The sequence below is a fragment of the Oncorhynchus mykiss genome, chromosome 17, assembly GCF_013265735.2.
Source record: "Oncorhynchus mykiss isolate Arlee chromosome 17, USDA_OmykA_1.1, whole genome shotgun sequence".
In the NCBI taxonomy this organism is placed as follows: domain Eukaryota; kingdom Metazoa; phylum Chordata; class Actinopteri; order Salmoniformes; family Salmonidae; genus Oncorhynchus; species Oncorhynchus mykiss.
In genome coordinates, this window is record NC_048581.1 from 41,780,849 (window position 1) to 41,803,427 (window position 22,579).

General features: G+C 40.0%; 1 protein-coding gene across 5 annotated transcripts in view; it reads right to left on the bottom strand.

The window, feature by feature from the left end:
- Nucleotides 1–22,579, bottom strand: part of LOC110493899 (E3 ubiquitin-protein ligase Itchy) — a 57,667-nt gene that overhangs the window by 24,135 nt on the left and 10,953 nt on the right. For all 5 annotated transcript variants that reach the window (XM_021568480.2, XM_036949889.1, XM_021568481.2 and 2 more), the window contains 6 exons: nt 15,575–15,699; nt 13,505–13,636; nt 12,726–12,774; nt 10,371–10,570; nt 9,737–9,956; nt 8,816–8,911 (listed from right to left, as the gene is read on the bottom strand). In XM_021568480.2, coding sequence (XP_021424155.1) covers nt 8,816–8,911; nt 9,737–9,956; nt 10,371–10,570; nt 12,726–12,774; nt 13,505–13,636; nt 15,575–15,699 — 822 coding nt within the window. The remainder of the gene's footprint in view (nt 1–8,815; nt 8,912–9,736; nt 9,957–10,370; nt 10,571–12,725; nt 12,775–13,504; nt 13,637–15,574; nt 15,700–22,579) is intronic.

Below are 22,579 nucleotides of genomic sequence, written 5' to 3' on the forward strand. Positions count from 1 at the left end.
TGTCTCTAGGCTTCTTTAACCTATCGTCTCCCCTTCATCCACACTGATTGAAGGGGATTTAACAAGTCACATCAATAATGGATCATAGATTTCACCTGGATTCACCTACCCAGTCTATATTGTGGAAAGAGCAGGTGTTCATAATGTTTGGTACACTCAGCGCACAGTGCCTTCGGAAAGTATTCAGACGCCATGACTTTTTCCACTTTGTTACTTTACAGCCTTATTCTAAAATGCAAATAAATAAAAATCCTCAGCAATCTACACACAATACCCCATAATGAAAAATGTAAACAGGTTTTTAATTATTTAAAAAATTAAAAAAGAAAAAAGAAAAACTGAAATAGTTTATTTACATAAGTACTCAGACCCTTTGCTATGAGACTCAAAATTGAGCTCAGGTGCATCCTGTTTCCATTGATCATCCTTGAGATGTTTCTACAACTTGGAGTCCCCCTGTGGTAAACTCAATTGATTGGACACGATTTGGCAAATAAACACCTGTCTATCTAAAGTCCCACAGTTGACAGTGCATGTCAGAGCAAAAACTAAGCCATGAGGTTGAAGGAAGAGATCCGAGAAAGGATTGTGTCGAGGCACAGATCTGGGAAAGGGTACCAAAACATTTCTGCAGCATTGAAGGTCACCAAAGAACACAGTGGCCTCCATCATTCTTAAATGGAAGAAGTTTGGAACCACCAAGACTCTTCCTAGAGCTGGCCACCCAGCCAAACTGAGCAATCGGGGGAGAAAGGCCTTGGTCAGGGATGTGACCGAGAACCTGATGGTCACTCTGACTGAGCTCTAGAGTTCCTCTGTGGAGATGGACAACCCTTCCAGGAGGACAACCATCTCGGCAGCACTCCACCAATGAGGTCTTTATGGTAGTGGCCAGACGGAAGCCACTCCTCAGTAAAAGGCACATGACAGCCGCAATGGAGTTTGCCAGAAGGCACCTAAAGACACTCAGACCATGAGAAACAAGATTCTCTGGTCTGATGAAACAAAGATTTAACTATTTGGCCTGAATGCAGTGTCATGTTTGGAGGAAACCTGGCACCATCCCTACGGTGAAGCATGGTGACGGCAGCATCATGTTGAGGGAAAGATGAATGGAGCAAAGTACAGAGAGATCCTTGATGAAAACCTGCTCCAGAGCGCTCAGGACCTCAGACTGGGGCGAAGGTTCACCTTCCAACAGGAAAACAACCCTAAGCACACAGCCAAGACAACACAGGAGTGGTTTCGGGACAAGACTCTGAGATGCATACAAAGCTCTTCCCCGCCCTCCATTTGGCAAATCTGACTATAATTCTATCCTCCTCATTCCTGCTTACAAGCAAAAACTAAGGCAGGAAGTACCGGTGACTCGCTCAATACGGAAGTGGTCAGACAACACAAATGCTAGGCTACAGGACTGTTATGCTAGCACAGACTGGAATATGTTCCGGGTTTCATCCAATGGCATTGAGGAGTATACCACCTCAGTCACCGACTTCATCAATAAGTGCATCGACAATGTCCTCCCCACAGTGACCGTACGTAGATATTAGAGGTCGAACGATCAGGATTTTTCAACGCTGAAACCGATACCGCTTATTGGAGGACCAAAAAAATATAATAATACCGATTACTTGGACGATTTTATATATATTTGTAATAATGACAATTACAACAATACTGAATGAACACTATTATTTTAAATTAATATAAAACAAATAAAATCAATTTAGTCTCAAATAAATAATGAAACATGTTCAATTTGGTTTAAATAATGCAAAAACACAGTGTTGGAGAAGAAAGTAAACGTGCAATATGTAAACGTGCAATACCTCCCCCTCAATGTGAGCAAGACAAAGGAGCTGATTGTGGACTACAGGAAAAACAGGCCACCTTTAACATCAACAGGGCTGGAGTGGAGCGGGTCAAGAGTTTCAAGTTCCTTGGTGTCCACTTCAACGAACTATCATGACCCAAACACACCAAGACAGTCATGAAGAGGGCTCAACAAAAGCGTTTCCCCCTCATGAGACTTCTACAGCTGCACCATCGAGCGCATCATGACTGGTTGCATCACCGTCTGGTCTGGCAACTGCTCTGCATCTGACCGCAAGGCGCTACAGAGGGTAGTGCATACAGCCCAGTACATCACTGGGGCCAAGCATCCTGCCATCCAGGATCTATATAATAGGCGGTGTCAGAGGAAAGCCCATAAAATTGTCAGACACCAGTCACCCAAGTCATACTGTTTTCTCTGCTACTGCACGGCAAGTAGTACCGGAGCACCAAGTCAAGGTTCAAAAGGCTCCTTAATAGCTTCTACAGTGGTTCCTCCTTTTAAAGTTGTGTCATACTGCAGCACACCCTGCCATTTTCTACATTAATGCAAGTTAGTGCTAGTTTGAACACCAGAGGGCAACTTTGAGAAGCATTTGATAGTCTCCCATATTGGCATAACTAGAAAATGTAAAACCTTTTTTGTAATAACATAGTAGATGGGATTAGAATTGAATAAATTTGGCTTAATTAAGTTGATTAATATTATTGTGTTCCTATTCCGAAAAACTCTGGGTTTCCATGAGGATGGAATGGAAAATATTGCGTGGTGGTTGGGAGTATGTTACAGCATAAGAGGATTGGAGAATTCTAAATTAATATCTAAGGGACATAACATTTCCACAGCCTAATTGTAAGTGTAACAAATACTAATTTCACCTATGGTAGGACTAAAGTATATCTAATATCTAATCAATGACGTGACTCTCACCCAATAATAACATTTAGAGGATTGGAGGACTCTAAATTAATATCTAAGGGTCATTTTCTGTTAGGACCTGTGAAAATATCTAAGGGGCTTCCATATAATTCAAAGTTAATTAATAAATCGCTTTGTTTAAAAAGTAACGATATTTGGAGATCTCGTTTTCATTTAAGCTAGAGTGAGTGAGAAAAAAAGCCATTCTTGAAAATGGGGTGAGACATTCTCACTCATTTCTAAATCAATCCAGTTCGTTATTTATAATTATTTATTTCTGGAGAAACCTAACTTGATTATTAAGCAGACATCACTTGCTTATATTCAGTCAACACATACAGTTGAAGACAGAAGTTTACATACACCTTAGCCAAATACATTTAAACTCAGTTTCACAATTCCAGACATTTAATCCAAGCAATAATTCCCTGTCTTAGGTCAGTTAGGATCACCACTATATTTTAAGAATGTGAAATGTCAGAATAATAGTTGAGAAAATGATATATTTCAGCTTGCATTTCTTTCATCACATTCCCAGTGGGTCAGAAGTATACATACACTCAATTAGTATTTGGTAACATTGCCTTTAAATTGCTTAACTTGGGTCAAACGTTTCGGGTAGCCTTCCACAAGCTTCCCACAATAAGTTGGGTGAATTTTGGCCCATTCCTCCTGACAGAACTGGTGTAACTGAGTCAGGTGTGTATGCCTCCTTGCTTGCACACACTTTTTCAGTTATGCCCACAAATTTTCTATAGGATTGAGGTCAGGGCTTTGTGATAGCCACTCCAATAGCTTGACTTTGTTGTCCTTAAGCCATTTTGCCACAACTTTGGAAGTATGCTTGGGGTCATTGTCCATTTCGTAGACCCATTTGCGACCAAGCTTTAACTTCCTGACTGATGTCTTGAGATGTTGCTTCAATATATCCACATAATTTTTCCTCCTGCAGCAAAGCACCCCACAACATGATGTTGCCCCCCCCCCATGCTTCACGGTTGGGATGGTGTTCTTCGGCTTGAAAGCATCCCTCTTTTGCCTCCAAACATAACAAAAGGTCATTATGGCCAAACAGCTCTATATTTGTTTCATCAGACCAGAAGACTTTTCTCCAAAAAGTACAATCTTTGTCCACATGTGCAGTTGCAAACCGTAGTCTGGCTTTTTTATAGGGTTTTGGAGCAGTGGCTTCTTCCTTGCTAAGCAGCCTTTCAGGATATGCCGATGTAGGACTCGTTTTACTGTGGCTATAGATACTTTTGTACCGGTTTCCTCCACCCTGTTTCCTCCAGCATCTTCAGAACGCGCCTTCCTGAGCGGTATGACGGCTGCGTGGTCCCATTATACTTGTGTAGTATTGTTTGTACAGGGTACCTTCAGGCGTTTGGAAATTGCTCCCAAGGATGAACCAGACTTGTGGAGGTCTACAATTTATTTCCTGAGGTCTTGGCTGATTCCTTTTGATTTTCCCATGATGGTAAGCAAAGAGGCACTGAGTTTGAAGGTAGGCCTTGAAAGACATCCACAGGTACACCTCCAACTGACTCAAATTATGTCAATTAGCCTAAACCATGACATCAAAAAGCTGTTTAAAGGCACAGTCAACTTAGTGTATGTAAACTTCTGACCCACTGGAATTGTGATGCAGTGAATTATGAGTGAAATAATCTGCCTGTAAACAATTGTTGGAAAAATTGTGTCATGCACAAAGTAGATGTCCTGACCGACTTGCCAAAACTATAGTTTGTTAACAAGAAATGTGTGGAGTGATTAAAAAACGAGTTAATGACTCCAACCTAAGTGTATGTAAACTTCCGACTTCAACTGTACATCTTAAGAATATCATGGAATATAATTTAACATTTGCGTTTCTCCATGCTTGCCTCAGAGCAGCGCGAAACGATGCTGAAATAGATGTCCACAATGGGAAGGCGATATATAACGATATTTTGCTAATAGCAATAATGGCGCAGTACAACGTGACCATGTGTTTGAAAGAGTATTTTCCAGTAAGCAACCATTTGTTTGCCTTCATTAGACAACTTTGTTCCAATATTTCTGAAATTCAGTGATATTTATTCCCATAGTAAGTAATTCGTTATGGATCCATAACTAAATCAACATCTGCATCTTGAAAGAGTGTTTTTATCATTATTTTATTAACGAAAGCATGAAGACGCTGATGAAGAAATGTAGTACTGTACCATATATGCTTTTATGTTTGGATAATAAAGCATTTAGAAGATATAAGCCACCTGCATTTGTTTATTAGGCTACTGTGCAGTCTGACAAGTAAATATAACCTACAACACATACTGTAGTAAACATGGAAAGTGCCTAATTCCTTAAATAAGGGAGAGCAGGCCCTGTCCAGACTTTCTCGGGGACCTGAAGTACCTTCAATAATGGCTGTACTAGAGAATGCGGGTACGTGGGAGACCGGGGTTCTATTCCCCGACAGGGAGGAAGTCGGCTGTCCTTGTAAATAAGAACTCGCCGCCAATAATTACATACAGATGATTGCAGGATTCTAAATTAAAAACCAAAACCCACCTTATGGGTCTCAAACCTGCATTTGTAGCAACTCATTTTGCATTGTGAGAGCCCCCATCAACAAAGTATCAAAATACAGAGAGGTGTTGGTAAAGGTATATCGTTCTGCTAATGGCCCTATTATAATACTGTACATGGTGTCCAGGTCAGGATAACCAAACAATTTCTTTATTAAAAGACTAATCAGAAAGAACATTGTTACTTATTTATTTTGATCCAAAGCCATGAATGAGTGAGTCACTCAGCTTTATGTAGGTGCTGCTATATGACTGTGTCATCAACTTGATAATATATAACGATATTTTAAGTTAATTCGTTTTCAAATAAACGAAAGAGAGCGATTGTAACCTCAATAAGGGCCAAAACATTAATTTCTGTTTTTAGAGGGAGAGAAACGCTGGGCCAATGAATGGTGCGCAGAAAGGCCAAAATATAGCCCTACTAATAGCCATAATGGCGCTGTACAACATGACTGTGTGTTTGAACAAGTATTTTCCAGTAAGCAACAACTTGCTTACCTTCATTAGATAACTTTGTTCCAATATTTCTGTAATTCACTTATATTTATTCAGTCATTTGTAATGGATCCATAACTACATAAACATCTGCATTTTGAAAGACTATTTCTCATTTTATTAACGATAGCAGAAAAGAGGTTGATGAAGAAATACTGTACTGCTGTTTTGAGTTAGAAATGTAACACTTATGCATCGAATACATTGCAGGTAGGGGGATGTTCACACCTACAGTAGCCGGGCTATAAAGAGTATTGTCCTGCTAATGATATACAAGTGTTTGAAAACCTGTTTCAAAATGTCACCAGCTATCCATCACTACTGTAAATAAAAACATAGCATCTTGTTTACATTCTTTATTGTAACCACAAGATCACAAATCATTTGTATCCACCTTTCCATTTACTTTTAGAGTTTGGGATTCATTTGATTAATATTATGGTGTTTCTATTCCAAGGAAAACAAAAAACCCTCTGGGTTTCCGTAAGGATGGAACGGAAAATATGGAGCTGTACAACGTGACGGTCAGGAGCACAGAACTGGGCTATTTAGCTAAAGAATCCAGTGTCCTGCAGGAGACCGGGGTTCAATTCCCCGATGGGGAGGAAGGAGTAGGCTGTCCTTGTAAATAAGAATTTGTTCTTAATTAACTGACTTGCCTAATTAAATAAAGGTTACACTAAGAGCATAACATTTCTACACCCTAATATTCAAATTCTAGTCTAACCAATACCCAAACGGAGATTCAGTGAAAATAAAAATCTCATTGATTCATCAAGACCAGTCCCAATGCTTGTCTCAGAGCAGTGCGAAACAGTGCTAAAATAGTTGTAGGCTATTACTAACTTCAATATGCTCTTTAAATAAATAAGACCTAGACCACTTTTAACAGCATATTACTCAACATGTCTACGGTAGTCCTACAGTGTATCAAAAAATATAACGTGACTCTCCGCAAATAACTACATAGAGGATATTTCTGTAATTGTGATATTTATTCCCATAGTAATTCGTAATGGATCCATAACTAAATAAACATCGGCATTTTGAAAGAGTATTTTTATCATTATTTTATTAATGAAAGCATAAAGATGCCATTATTAGTTACATTGTTTTAGTTTGAACGTGCAGACTGGCAATAAGAACAGAACAGCGGAAACATTTCCCTAGTCAGCGCCATTATTAGTGCAATGTCCCTTAAATATTTTGGAGATTATTTTATTTTCAAATAACGTAAAATGACTGAGAAAAAGGACATTCTTGAACATGGGGTGAGACATTGTTACTAATTTGTAAACAAAGCCCGTTTGTTATTTAGAATTATTTATTTCTGTTTTTAGAGAGAGAAAAAAAAATAAACATAGTCATCTCATGGGTCTCCCATTTGAGGCCGGCACCAGCATCAACACTATGCAGTGTCTTAGACCGTTGCACCACTCAGGCACTGTACAACGTGACCGGTCAGGATAGGCCTACAGGACTACAGTAAGAAAAGAAAAATCCTAACAAAATAAAATAATAAAACCTTAGTGTAACAGTTTCTACTTAGGTTTATGTTGCCCATTCAGTTAGAGACACAGTAGGAGCCAATTGCATAATCAGTGCTCTAACTCCCCCTTGTGCTGGTCTGGAGCAATGAAGTGGTGACGCAGGGTACCGTGTTAACCCACAAATTAGCGTAAGCCCGCAACTTTTAAAGGAGGAACCCCCAAGCCATAAGACTGCTGAACAATTAATCAAATGGCCATCCGGACTGTTTACATTAAACCCCCCCCCCCCCCCCCCCCCATTTGCTTTGGACAATGCTGCTACTTGCTGTTTATTATCTATGCATAGTCACTTCACCCCTACCTACATGTACAAATTACCTCAACTAACCTGTACCCACGCACACTGACTAGGTACCGGTACCTGCTGTATATACCCTCGTTATTGTTATTTTATTGTGTTACTTTATATTATATTTTACTTGGTAAATATTTCCTTCTTCTTGAACTGCACTGTTGGTTAAGGGCTTGTAAGTAAGGATTTAACAGTAAGGTCTTGTTGTATTCAGCACGTGATGCATATGGGTAAGATCGCCTAGTCAGCTACATTTTCAAATATTACATGATTCAAATTTTTACAAAGTTGTTTTGATTTCAAGTTAAAGTGTACTGTTAGCTAGCTAGCTAACTGGTACGCTAGCGAACGTTACATGTACGATCTTATTATTCGTATCTCAAGAGCCATTTTCTTGGCTAGTTATAGCCTAATGTTAGCTAGCTAACATTGCACTTGGTTGGTTAGCTACCTGCACATTCATGCACATTCATAGTAACGTTATGAGTTGTGAATATGGTTCATTGTTTCACTAGCTAGCTACATGTCTTAACAAAATACTCCACTATGCAAGTTTCCATTTTAATAAAATGTCACTGCGACAACTGTTAGTTAGCCAGTAAGCTTGGGTGCTTGACTGCTGTTAGGACAGAAAGCTCAGATCAACCCTTAAAGAGATTGGTGGAGCTAAAGCTTAAGAGGGTGTGAACGATGCTGAATGGGTGTAGACAAAGGATAGCTCTCCAGTCGGTACCAAGACATTCAAAGGCAGTCGGTCAAAACTTACCTCAAAGAAACAAGTAGGGAAGGTATTTCTAAAGTATTACACCAGGGCTGATATTCCTCTAAAGAAGAATTTAGCATTACAACTGAGCTAGAACTGGTACTATGCAACATTCCTAGTGCCACATCATGTCAAACTAGTAGTTGTGTCCTCTTTGTGCAGGTGCTCTACTGAAACTAATTGAACTAAAATTATTAATCATTGTACTGACTTTTTTTAATACAGCGTAACATACACATTAGTTACTGTAATCCAAAATACATTGGTTACTTTTCAAAGAGTAGGCTCAGTTATACACTACTGTCTTATGGAAGCCAAACATACAGTATATGAAAAATGAAATAAGGATTTGATGAATAAAGTATTTGTTTCTTAAGCGTTAGTTACCCAGAGGGGAGAGAGTCTGGTCGGTCCCATGTCGTCCTCTTCTCAATGTGATCCACGAAATACATGCGGCCATTCTGGTCCACCCTCTGCTCCCAGCTTCATACAAAAAACACACAGAACAGTCAGCAACTACATTTGACGGGCAACAGGCTTGCACAAATGTAATCGTAATACCTAAAGGAATGTTAAGTTCCTCATAAAAAGCATAGCAAAAATGTGGTTTCACATTCATTGAAATTTCAAAGGATATTATTACTAGCAACTGACGTATATTTTACTACTTATACTTATTACATGTAACTACCCACGTTATGCATTAAACAATAGGGATACCTGCGCTAATGTAACATACTAACTCTGACTACAGTAAATCTATAATTTTTTCTACTGACTGTCAAATGAGGGAGAAATCTCTCAAGTCCCATCTACTGGCGGTTGAGAGGTTGTTTGAAATATCAAAATGAAGTGTCAACCGTTATTCATAACCAACGTTAAACATGGAGTTAAACATTTATTTAACCTTTATTTAACTAGGCAAGCCCGTTAAGAACAAATTTTTATTTAGAATGACGGCCTACCCCAGCCAAACCCGGACGACGCTGGGCCAATTGTGTGCCGCCCTATGGGACTCACAATCGCATCCGGATGTGATAAAGCCCGAATCTCTTACATGATGCAGGTACACAGCGTAAGGATATATTGCACAAAACATACAATAGGCTATATAGGAAATACAGTCAACTCCTGACATATGCAATAGCTTGGTTGGTGAATATGTGCATTAAAACGAAGTAATGACTCTACAGACACGAACCCACGCGCACATTTTCTATAGACGGAGCTGGTCAGGGCTTTTTTTGTTTTGTTCTTTTTGTACTTTCTCATTATAACATCTGGTTAGGCATCTATGAGTCCCCTTACCCTGGAGGCAGTGGGCCGTTAGGGATGACTCGGGGGGGCCCACCGGATGGGGGTGCACCGGCCGGTGCCCCGATGCCTGGGGGGGCGCTGGCTGCCTGTGTGTGTGCTGCTCCGTTCTCCTGAGGGGGGTCTGAGGAGGCCCCGCTGGCCGAGGCCAGGGACGAGCCGTATGAAGCCGGGGGCTCACTCACCTCGCTATGGGTAGAGCTGCTGGAGGAGGCTGGACGGAGGAGAGAATGTTAGCTGTGGTCGCTAGTAGGAGATGCCGATGAGAATCTAGTAAATAAGGCTAAAAGGTTACTAGAATGCATATCTGTGTTGAATACCATATCTGGCCAGCACTTATTTCTTTCAATTTCACAAAATGGCATGAATAGCGAATGGCATGAAACCATGACAGTTTCATTACATGAGAACGCAATAAATGGACATGGCATTAGCATGTCAACACATGAAAGGAATATCTTTCAATAGTTCTGTCAGAGAATTCTATGTTTATCTATTGTATTACTATGGTTTTACTTTTTCTATAGTATTTCTATAGTATGGCTATGGTATTGCTGTGGTATTTCTACCATATATATCTAGGGTAATACTATGGTATTTCTAAAGTATTTTTTTGTGTGGTGCCCACCTGGGGATGCGGCTGGTCTGCGGGGGGTGGGTGGGGGAGGCCGTGCAGGTCTGGGGGGACGTGTGGACTTGGAGCCCCCTGGGGATGGGGCAGGAGAACCCATGCTGTTGACCGTGTGGCCGTTGGGGACGATGACCCAGTCCTCTGTGGAGTCACTGGAGGGGGAAGTGTCCCTGCTGGATCTGGGTGGTATGTTATCACTAAAAATAAAAAAAATAGAAACAAAAGTAACATAGCCAATGGCTCCTAGTCCTTTTTCAACATATACTTTTTCTTTGATGTTTTGTCTGTAATGTAAGCCAGGTGGTGCCTATTATTTTTTGCTTCCCTTAGTGCCGTTTTTTTTGTGATCAACCTTTTTATTTACTAATACTACTACTATATTTAATTTTACAATATACACATACCGGAGGATCACATCACTGACATCAACAATTATAAAACTAAAAAAAATACTTTTATGAAAGCAATATAAATATTTGCATACTGTCAAGTGTTAACGTCATGTAAAATAAAATTGTCCTCCCCCCTCTCCCTTACCAAGAATGTGAAGTAGGATCAAGAATTGTTAAGAATTGTTAAGATATGTTCTTTGTTAAAGATAATTGCAATCAGCAAGCAGTTATCAGGACTTCATCGATATAGTATTGAAAAAAATTCAACTGATATAGATATAGTGGGGCAAAAAAAGTATTTAGTCAGCCACCAATTGTGCAAGTTCTCCTACTTAAAAAGATGAGGCCTGTAATTTTCATCATAGGTACACTTCAACTATGACAGACAAAATGAGAAAACAAAATCCAGAAAATCACATTGTAGGATTTTTTATGAATTTATTTGCAAATTATGGTGGAAAATAAGTATTTGGTCACCTACAAACAGAGGAGCCTCTTCTTTAAGAGGCTCCTCTGTCCTCCACTCGTTACCTGTATTAATGGCACCTGTTTGAACTTGTTATCAGTATAAAAGACACCTGTCCACAACCTCAAACAGTCACACTCCAAACTCCACTATGGCCAAGACCAAAGAGCTGTCAAAAGACACCAGAAACAAAGTTGTAGACCTGCACCAGGCTGGGAAGACTGAATCTGCAATAGATAAGCAGCTTGGTTTGAAGAAATCAACTGTGGGAGCAATTATTAGGAAATGGAAGACATACAAGACCACTGATAATCTTCCTCGATCTGGGGCTCCACGCAAGATCTCACCCCGTGGGGTCAAAATGATCACAAGAACGGTGAGCAAAAATCCCAGAACCTGCAGAGAGCTGGGACCAAAGTAACAAAGCCTACCATCAGTAACACACTACGCCGCCAGGGACTCAAATCCTGCAGTGCCAGATGTGTCCCCCTGCTTAAGCCAGTACATGTCCAGGCCCGTCTGAAGTTTGCTAGAGAGCATTTGGATGATCCAGAAGAAGATTGGGAGAATGTCATATGGTCAGATGAAACCAAAATATAACTTTTTGGTAAAAACTCAACTCGTCGTGTTTGGAGGACAAAGAATGCTGAGTTGCATCCAAAGAACACCATACCTACTGTGAAGCATGGGGGTGGAAACATCATGCTATGGGGCTGTTTTTCTGCAAAGGGACCAGGACGACTGATCCGTGTAAAGGAAAGAATGAATGGGGCCATGTATCGTGAGATTTTGAGTGAAAACCTCCTTCCATCAGCAAGGGCATTGAAGATGAAACGTGGCTGGGTCTTTCAGCATGACAATGATCCCAAACACCGCCCGGGCAATGAAGGAGTGGCTTCGTAAGAAGCATTTCAAGGTCCTGGAGTGGCCTAGCCAGTCTCCAGATCTCAACCCCATAGAAAATCTTTGGATGGAGTTGAAAGTCCGTGTTTCCCAGCAACAGCCCCAAAACATCACTGCTCTAGAGGAGATCTGCATGGAGGAATGGGCCAAAATACCAGCAACAGTGTGTGAAAACCTTGTGAAGACTTACAGAAAACATTTGACCTCTGTCAAATTTGCAAATAAATTCATTAAAAATCCTACAATGTGATTTTTGGGATTTTTTTTCTCATTTTGTCTGTCATAGTTGAAGTGTACCTATGATGAAAATTACAGGTCTCTCATCTTTTTAAGTGGGAGAACTTGCTCAATTGGTGGCTGACTAAATACTTTTTTGCCCCACTGTAGATTTTCCATATCGGTGCCCATATCTAGTATTCACATTGGGAAGATATGCTACTTTGACTGAGTAATATTACAAAACAGTATTTTGCTGACTCAATACCTTAAGGACATTTCCAAAAAATGTCAAAAGTAGGTTTGTTCAATTGAACTTACAGAAGACATAAAACAATTGTTAGAAAATATTTTAGAAGTATAAAAACACAATACCTGTTGACACTATCTCTGTTCTGTCTCACCTCCCCGTTTGGAACAGCAACTGTTGAAATGTTATTAAAAATCAAAACAAAGAATACAATTCTGAGGGGAGAAATAGAATAATACAATTCTGAGGGGAGAATTGATCCCATTCTATCCAGGGAAACATATTAAAGGGATAGTTCACCCAAATGACATACTGGTTTCCTTTCCCTATAAGCTGTCCATTGACAAAGTATGACAGCAATCATGCTTTGATCAGGCCGCTGTTTCAAATGCTAACCTTTTAGCATTCGTGGCACAAATCCAATGCAAGTCAATACCGGTCTAAAGTTTTAGAACACCTACTCATTGAAGGGTTTTTCTTTATTTTTTACTATTTTCTACATTGTAGAATAATAGTGAACACATCAAAACTATGGAATAACACATATGGAATCATGTAGTAACCAACAAAAAAAAGTGTTAAATCAAAATATGTTATATTCGACATTCTTCAAATACCACCCTTTGCCATGATGACAGCTTTGCACACTCTTGGCATTTGGGTTACTACATGATTACTACATGATTTTGGGTTACTACATGATTCTATATGTGTTATTTCAAAGTTGACGTCTTCACTATTATTCTAAAATGTAGAAAATAGTAAAAATAAAGAAAAACCCTTGAATGAGTAGGTGTTCTAAAACTTCTGACCGGTAGTGTATATTAGCATTTATGCATGATACACCAATACGTAATTTTGTTATTCAGGTGAACAATCCCTTTTAAAATCACATGACCCTCACCATGGTCCCTCTCTGCAGAGGTGAATGTCTCTGGGTCCACCTGCATGCCGTCCAGACAGACTGACAGGTCCCCCACCACGTCAGTGTGGTCTCGGTCTGAACACAGCTGCAGGGTGTGCACCACCTCAGAGACTGACACACAGGAGAGGAGAGTTGAGAGATATGGCATGCACGCCACACATACATGCCCACACACACAGGCATGTAAGCACGCGCACACATACACACAGGCATGTAAGCACGTGTACGCACATGCTAGTTTGTAAACAAACTAAAGACAGTATAAGCATGGATGTGGTGGATTAGCTTGAGTTCTAGCCTAGATCTATTCCCATCTCATGTGAGAAATATGACTTGTGTTCCTGAAAAAGCTATGGCTGGGATAACAAGTATGAATATCATTTATGTACCATATTATCATTTTTATTCATTAGCTTTGATAGGTGGTGTGTCTGGTTCCTTTGACCTCTGACTGTAGAGCAATAATTTATGAATCGGGTGTGAGGCTCACATGCCGACCATGACCGAAAGGGCTCACTGTATTGGCAGAGTAAGCCCATTCACCTGCTTGAGTGAAAGTCAAGAGTGGGCTAATATAAGCTGGAGTGAGGGTTGCGTTGCAAATAATACCCTACATGTATGAAATAGTGGATTAGAGAAGAAAATCTCATTCTTCCATAACGTGTGTGCACAGTCAGACAGATATAGGCCTATATGAAGGCCTTGACAAGACAAAAAGTATGTTAGTATATAAAGGACTATATGTAAATATATATTGCAAAGACCTTGTACAGTGCCTTCGGACCCCTGGACTTTTTCACATTGTTTATCCATTAGAAGAAGGCTGTAACGTAACAAACAAGAAATCCTGGGCAATCTACACACACTACCCCATAATGACAAAGCGAAACGTTTTTTTTTTATATAATGTTATTCAAAATTTAGCTCAGGTGCATCCTGTTTCCACCTGTGGTAAATTCAATTGATTGGGCATGATTTGGAAAGGCACACGCCTGTCTATATAAAGTCCCACAGTTGCCAGTGCATGTCAGAGCAAAAACCAAGCCATGAGGTCGAAGGAATTGTCAATAGAGCTCCGAAACAGGATTGTGTCGAGGGACAGATCTGGGGAAGGGTAACAAAAAATGTCTGCAGCATTGAAGGTCCCCAAGAACATAGTGGCCATTGTTCTTACATGGAAGAAGTTTGGAACCGCCAAGATTCTTACAAGAGCTGGCCGCACGGCAATCTGAGAAATCGGGGGAGAAGGGCCTTGGTCAGGGAGGTGACCAAGAACCTGATGGTCACTCTGACAGAGCTCTAGAGTTCCTCTGTGGAGATGGGAGAACCTTCCCGAATGACACCCATGTCTGCAGCACTCCACCAAATGGTAGTGACCAGACGGAAGCCACTCCTCAGTAAAAGGCACGACAGCCTGCTTGAAGTTTGTCAAAAGGTGAAGGTTACCTTCCAACTGGACAACGACCCACAGCCAAGACAGGAGTGGCTTAGCGACAAATCTCTGAATGCCTTTGAGTGGCCCAGCCAGTGCCCGGACTTGAACCCGATCAAACATCTCTGGAGAGACCTGAAAATAGCTGTGCAGCAACGCTACCCGTCCAACCTGACAGAGCTTGAGAGGATCTGCAGAGAGGAATGGGAGAAACTCCCCACATACAGGTGTGCCAAGCTTGTAGCGTCATACCCAAGACTCAAGGCTGTAAACGCTGCTTCAACAAAGTACTGAGTAAAAGGTCTGAATACTTAAGTAAATGTGATAAAGTAGATTTTTTATACATTTTCTAAAATGTCTAAAAAACTATTTTTGCTTTGTCATTATGTGGTATTGTGTGTAGACTGATGAGGGGGAAAAACGATTTAACATTTCAGAATAAGGCTGTAATGTAACAAAATGTGGAAAAGATCAAGGGGTCTGAATACTTTCCGAAGGCAAAGTATCTTACGTCCCAATGCATCACACTTTTCCAGTATCAAAGAGTCAGAGATTTCAGATCATCATATTTCATACTACCTGCTCTGTGCCTTATAGGGAAAAGAGAATCAACTCACGTTTCATATCATTGGACTTTAGGGTTTCACTGATCTCCAATGTAGCCATTCCCAATAAGATGTCGGCTTTCAGCGTCTGATGACTCCATACCCGGAAAATGAGCTTACTGAAAGGTGTGAGAATTCTGTGTAGAGGGAAAAAGTATATTTAGTTAGGGTTTAAACACTGCACGTAGACTATACAACAGTACACAAGGAAGAGACAATAGTGTTGTCACGATACCATAATTTTGACTTCGACACCAGGTTTAGTATCACGATACTCAATACCACGGCAAAAAAAAACAAAGCGCATTAGCCAGTCACAGAATGGCACTTGATCCAGACAGATCCTTTGAGATTAATATCATTACATTTGACATTAGAATGTATGCATTAATGAATAAAATCATGCAAATCAATGTGATTTTTTTATTTTACCAATCCAACTACAAAAACAACATAATGGTAGTAATTTATTTTAATGGTAAATCTCTATTGATAAACTGGGTAAATCAAAACGTATGCCTACATTTGTGAGCAGGCCAGGTGGCCTATAGGGCTACTTTATGTGTGTGCGTCCTTAGTCAACATTGACAGGAGCGCGCCAAACAAAAAGACAATGACTGAATTGACAAAGTCGTTTCTCACAAGTGTAGCATAGGTTGTACACTGTGCAAACAATGTGTCCACTCCAACAATGATAACAGGAAGACTGGAATAATAATATTTAATGCATTAACAGCAATTACGTAACCAAAGCAAGAAAGTGTAGATTAGGAATTAAGAGTAAATGTACTCCTAGTGATATACAATGCATTCTCAAAGCATTCAGATACCTTAATTATTTCCACATTTTGTTACGTTACAGAATTATTCAAACATTTACAGTGCCTTGCGAAAGTATTCGGCCCCCTTGAACTTTGCGACCTTTTGCCACATTTCAGGCTTCAAACATAGACATAAAACTGTATTTTTCTGTGAAGAATCAACAACAAGTGGGACACAATCATGAAGTGGAACGACATTTATTGGATATTTCAAACTTTTTTAACAAATCAAAAACTGAAAAATTGGGCGTGCAAAATTATTCAGCCCCTTTACTTTCAGTGCAGCAAACTCTCTCCAGAAGTTCAGTGAGGATCTCTGAATGATCCAATGTTGACCTAAATGACTAATGATGATAAATACAATCCACCTGTGTGTAATCAAGTCTCCGTATAAATGCACCTGCACTGTGATAGTCTCAGAGGTCCGTTAAAAGCGCAGAGAGCATCATGAAGAACAAGGAACACACCAGGTAGGTCCGAGATACTGTTGTGAAGAAGTTTAAAGCCGGATTTGGATACAAAAATATTTCCCAAGCTTTAAACATCCCAAGGAGCACTGTGCAAGCGATAATATTGAAATGGAAGGAGTATCAGACCACTACAAATCTACCAAGACCTGGCCGTCCCTCTAAACTTTCAGCTCATACAAGGAGAAGACTGATCAGAGATGCAGCCAAGAGGCCCATGATCACTCTGGATGAACTGCAGAGATCTACAGCTGAGGTGGGAGACTCTGTCCATAGGACAACAATCAGTCGTATATTGCACAAATCTGGCCTTTATGGAAGAGTGGCAAGAAGAAAGCCATTATCCATAAAAAGTGTCATTTAAAGTTTGCCACAAGCCACCTGGGAGACACACCAAACATGTGGAAGAAGGTGCTCTGGTCAGATGAAACCAAAATTGAACTTTTTGGCAACAATGCAAAACGTTATGTTTGGCGTAAAAGCAACACAGCTCATCACCCTGAACACACCATCCCCACTGTCAAACATGGTGGTGGCAGCATCATGGTTTGGGCCTGCTTTTCTTCAGCAGGGACAGGGAAGATGGTTAAAATTGATGGGAAGATGTATGGAGCCAAATACAGGACCATTCTGGAAGAAAACCTGATGGAGTCTGCAAAAGACCTGAGACTGGGACGGAGATTTGTCTTCCAACAAGACAATGATCCAAAACATAAAGCAAAATCTACAATGGAATGGTTCAAAAATAAACATATCCAGGTGTTAGAATGGCCAAGTCAAAGTCCAGACCTGAATCCAATCGAGAATCTGTGGAAAGAACTGAAAACTGCTGTTCACAAATGCTCTCCATCCAACCTCACTGAGCTCGAGCTGTTTTGCAAGGAGGAATGGGAAAAAATGTCAGTCTCTCGATCTGCAAAACTGATAAAGACATACCCCAAGTGACTTACAGCTGCAATCGCAGCAAAAGGTGGCGCTACAAAGTATTAACTTAAGGGGGCTGAATAATTTTGCACGCCCAATTTTTCAGTTTTTAATTTGTTAAAAAAGTTTGAAATAGCCAATAAATGTCGTTCCACTTCATGATTGTGTCCCACTTGTTGTTGATTCTTCACAAAAAAATACAGTTTTATATCTTTATGTTTGAAGCCTGAAATGTGGCAAGAGGTCGCAAAGTTCAAGGGGGCCGAATACTTTCGCAAGGCACTGTATATTCAAATGTTTTTTCACCCTTATCAATCTACAAACAATACCCCATAATGACAAAACAAAAACAGTTTTTTTGAAATGTTTAAAATGTATTACAAATAAAAAACTGAAATCACATTTACATAAGTAATCAGACCCTTTACTCAGTACTTTGTTGAAGCACCTTCAGCAGCGATTACAGCCTCGAGTCTTTTTGGGTATGACGCTACAAGCTTGGCACACCTGTATTTGGGGAGTTTCTCCCATTTTCCTATGCAGATCCCCTCAAGCTCTGGTCAGGTTGAATGGGGAAACTTGCTGCACAGCTATTTTCAGGTCTCTCCAGAGATGTTTGATCGGGTTCAAGTCCGAGCTCTGGCTGGGCCAGACTTTGGGTCTTTGTCCTGCTGGAAGGTGAACCTTCGCCCCAGTCTTAGGTCCTGAGTGCTCTGGAGCAGATTTTCATCAAGGATCTGGCAGGATCATCCCCACAGCAGGATGCTGCCACCACGATTTTGCCACCATGCTTCACCATAGGGATGATGCCAGGTTTCCTCCAGATATGACGCTTGGCATTCAGGCCAAAGAGTTAAATCTTGGTTTCATCAGACAACAGAATCTTGTTTTTAGGTGCATTTTGGCAAACTACAAGCTGCCATGTGCCTTTTACTGAGGAGTGGCTTCCGTCTGGCCACGCTACCATAAAGGCTTGATTTGTGGAGTGCTGCAGAGATGGTTGTCTTTCTGGAAGGTTCTCCCATCTCCACAGAGGAACTCTGGAGGTATGTCAGAGTGACCATCAGGTTCATTGTCACCTCCCTGACCTTTCTTCAAATCCTATTATAACAATTGGATGACTTTGGGTGTTCCAGTAAGAAACAATGTTGCCTTCATTAGCCCAATTTATTCCAATATTTCTGTCATTCAGTGATATTTATTCCCATAGTAATTCGTTATGGATCCATCCAGATGTGGTTAGAAAACAATGCATTTGGTGGACTCAGTAAGATGGACTCAATGATGGTTGAAGACGATGAGCCCCGGCAAAGGCAATCAACATCGCTCTAATCACAGTCAGAAGACAGTTGAAGAGATTTTATATATTTTTTTCTCCCCAGAACAGTAAACATGCGTGTTCTCTTGTTTTGTTCTGTAGTTTTGACGCAATGATTTGTCTGACAAACAAAGAACTTTGTGTGCAGCAGGCCCAGGCATGGACCAAATGCAGACAATGGCCCAAAACACATTTCCGCCTGGATTTGCATTGCAAATGAGGGCATAAACTAGGTCAAGACACCAGCAGAGTAAGTAGACCTTTATGTAGTAAAATAAAATGTTAAATAAAAATAAATAAAATACCTACAACACTTTTAACAGCACATTATTCAACATTAGTGAGACTAATGTCGCCTACGGTAGGCCTACAGTATAACATCTCTACTCTGCCAAGCCTACAAGGAAAGATGAACTGGTGATGCCCATCAAGACGTTTTGGCTTGAGAAAATTACGATACAATAATGCAACAAGTACATTGATCATCTCAGCTAGGTTTTACCCGTGGTCGTGGAGCTGGGGGAAGTGCAACTAAAATGTAGTTGAAATAAACATGGAATATATTGCAAGTTTGGGGGGGGGGGGGGGGGGGTTCACACCTACAGTAGCCGGGCTATTAAATGACCATTTTGTAATAAATCACACATAAAAAAGAGGTGGCATTCCAGAGCTCACAGGTGACTCTCCTGGCTCTGGACCAATGCATCAGCCGATTCATTTTACAATCACGGCTTAAGCGATTTAATTAAAAGGTTTCAGTTAAGAAAATATGGCGCTGTACAACGAGATAGGTCGAGAGTACTGTAGGCCTAAGCTACTAGGTGACTGCAAGTGAAGAGCAAAATAATCCTTATATTCCAAAATAGAAATCTGATTGATTTATCAAGACCAGTCCCCATGCTCTGTAATTCAATAATAATAATAATAATAATAGTTGGATAACAGATCGGCTATCGGAACTCATTAAGCGGTGGCTTCTATCTTCAATATAATCATTAGTTCAGAAGATTAAACCCATAGGTTTTGGGCCTGCAGTAGGTTATAATAAATGGAAAATTGCGTGTCCATTAATACGGTACATAAAAAAAAAATAATAATAATAATAATCTCTTCCCAACTAGTTTGCAATCTATATGGCACAGCTGTCAATTTTTTGGTCCTTAAATTAAACTGGTGTCATGACATTGGCCTGTTGGTGAGATTTACGACCCCCATAAATACCTTTCCCCCTTTCCACTCTCTCAAACATAGAGAGTGACTCTTGGAAAGCCCTTTGTTAACATAGAGAGTCGGGTAACATCAAAAGGGTGGTGAACATAACCATAATTCGGTAATCCAACTAGTTGAAAATATGCGTTGGTACTTAAAGAAAATGATATCAGATCAGTTGTCATCTGAGACATTATTAATGATGATAGGATGACATGAACTGTATCTTGGAAAGTCTACACATTATAGTTTTCACATTCACATGGAACTGTTGTGCAATTTAAATGTTTAAATATGAAACTATTTGTGAACAGATGAAATGTAATTTTAGCTTCTAAATGAGAGAATTGGTTTTCATAAGTGAACTAGGCTCAACTCAGTGGCCCCGCGAGCCGACATTGGATGTGAACTATGAAACACTCCCTTCTCTCCCTACTACATAAGCCCTTTACGAAAATGTAACATTTGTGTTCCCGAGGACGACGGTCCATACATTAAAAGGACTAATATCAAATTACAGAACTAAGCCAACTTCAGCGTGAGCTCAAAGTATGGCAATTTAGTTTAAACGTTGAACTCTTATTCACAAAATAAGTGACACCTCCTAGCCGTTGAGTTAGCAGCACCAGATGTAAACGTGGGCTAGGAAAGGACGGACAAAGTATCTGTTCTACCACACGACGACGGTACTACAGCGTATCCGTTCTGCCACAAGACATATTCTTCAATGGACAAGGGAGATCTCTGTTGGGTAGCATGGCCTTCCTTCTATGACCAACCTATTGAAGCACAGCTCAGAGTAAATATTTCTTGCATTTTCCTTTTCCAAATTGGCGGTTATTTAGAATGCATAAGATTCTGTATTTACGATAGCATAGCTTCACAAGGTCCAATCAGAGACCAAATGATTTGTTCCTCAGTCTTCCCGCGCTTTCATTCGAACCCCAACCCCCTTTTTTTATGTAACCAGCCGTCAAATCTGTTCCGTCCGCTAGGGACATTTTCTTTAATGACAATTAGCAATCAATGTATGACCCATCTTGTGTATATGTAGTTCTGTGTGATTGTTTAGGTCTTAGTAAATAAATAAACCAAATGTTGTATTGCTGATTCAACTTGTTAGCCAGGGTTAGTGAAGATAACCAAGAGTTTACGATGTTCAGATGAGACTGAATAAGGTGACGATTAATAATTGACTGCTATTGATGTAAAAGATTACCAGGTCTTTAAGAGTTTATTCGGAAGATAACAGCTCAAACATTCTTTTGTGGTGCCCCGACATTCTAGTTAATTACATTTACATGATTAGTTTAATCAGGTAAAATTAATTACAGAGAAATTATTTTATTAGAATAGCAAGTCATATCACTTAATCCGGCATAGCAAAGACACGACACTGGTATATATTTTTATTTATCACAATTTTCTTTAACTTGTTATGGCTGGAATCCCGTTAACGGGATAATTGTCATCTAACAATCGCTGAATAGCATAGCGCCACACTCAAACAATATTACTAAAAATAGCTAAGCCTTTTGTTAATCCACTTGTTGTGTCAGATTTTGAAATTATGCCTTACAGCGAAAGCAATCCAAGCGTTTGTATAAATTCATTGATCGCTCAACAAAACATTAAGTACACTTAGCATCAAGCAGCTCGGTCACGAAAATCAGAAAAGCTATCAAATTAATCGTTTATCCTTGATGATCTTTGGATGTTTTCACTCACGAGACTCCCAGTTACACAATAAATGTTCCTTTTGTTCCATAAAGATGATTTTTATATCCAAAATACCTCTGTTTGTTTGGCGCTTTATGTTCAGAAATCCACAGAAAAGAGCGGTCATGACAACGCAGACAAATTCCAAATAGTTTCCGTAATGTCCACAGAAACATGTCAACCGTTTTTTATAATCAATCCTGAGGTTGTTTTTAAAATATATAATCGATAATATATCAACCGCAAATGTCTTGTTCAGTAGGAGAGGGAACGGCAATGTCTGCCCAAACTCTGTTGCGTCAGCAAAACTCCTGCGAACACTTGACGCGATGTTATCGTTCTGGCTCATTTTTCAAAATAAAAGCCTGAAACTATGTCTGAAGACTGTTGACACCTTGAGGAAGCGATAGGAAAAGGAATCTGGTTGATATCCCTTTAAATGGAGCAAAGGGAGGCTATGGAACATGGAGATTTCAAAATAGAAGCCACTTCCTGGTTTGATATTCCTCAGGGTTTCGCCTGCAATATCAGTTCTGTTATACTCACAGACAATATTTTG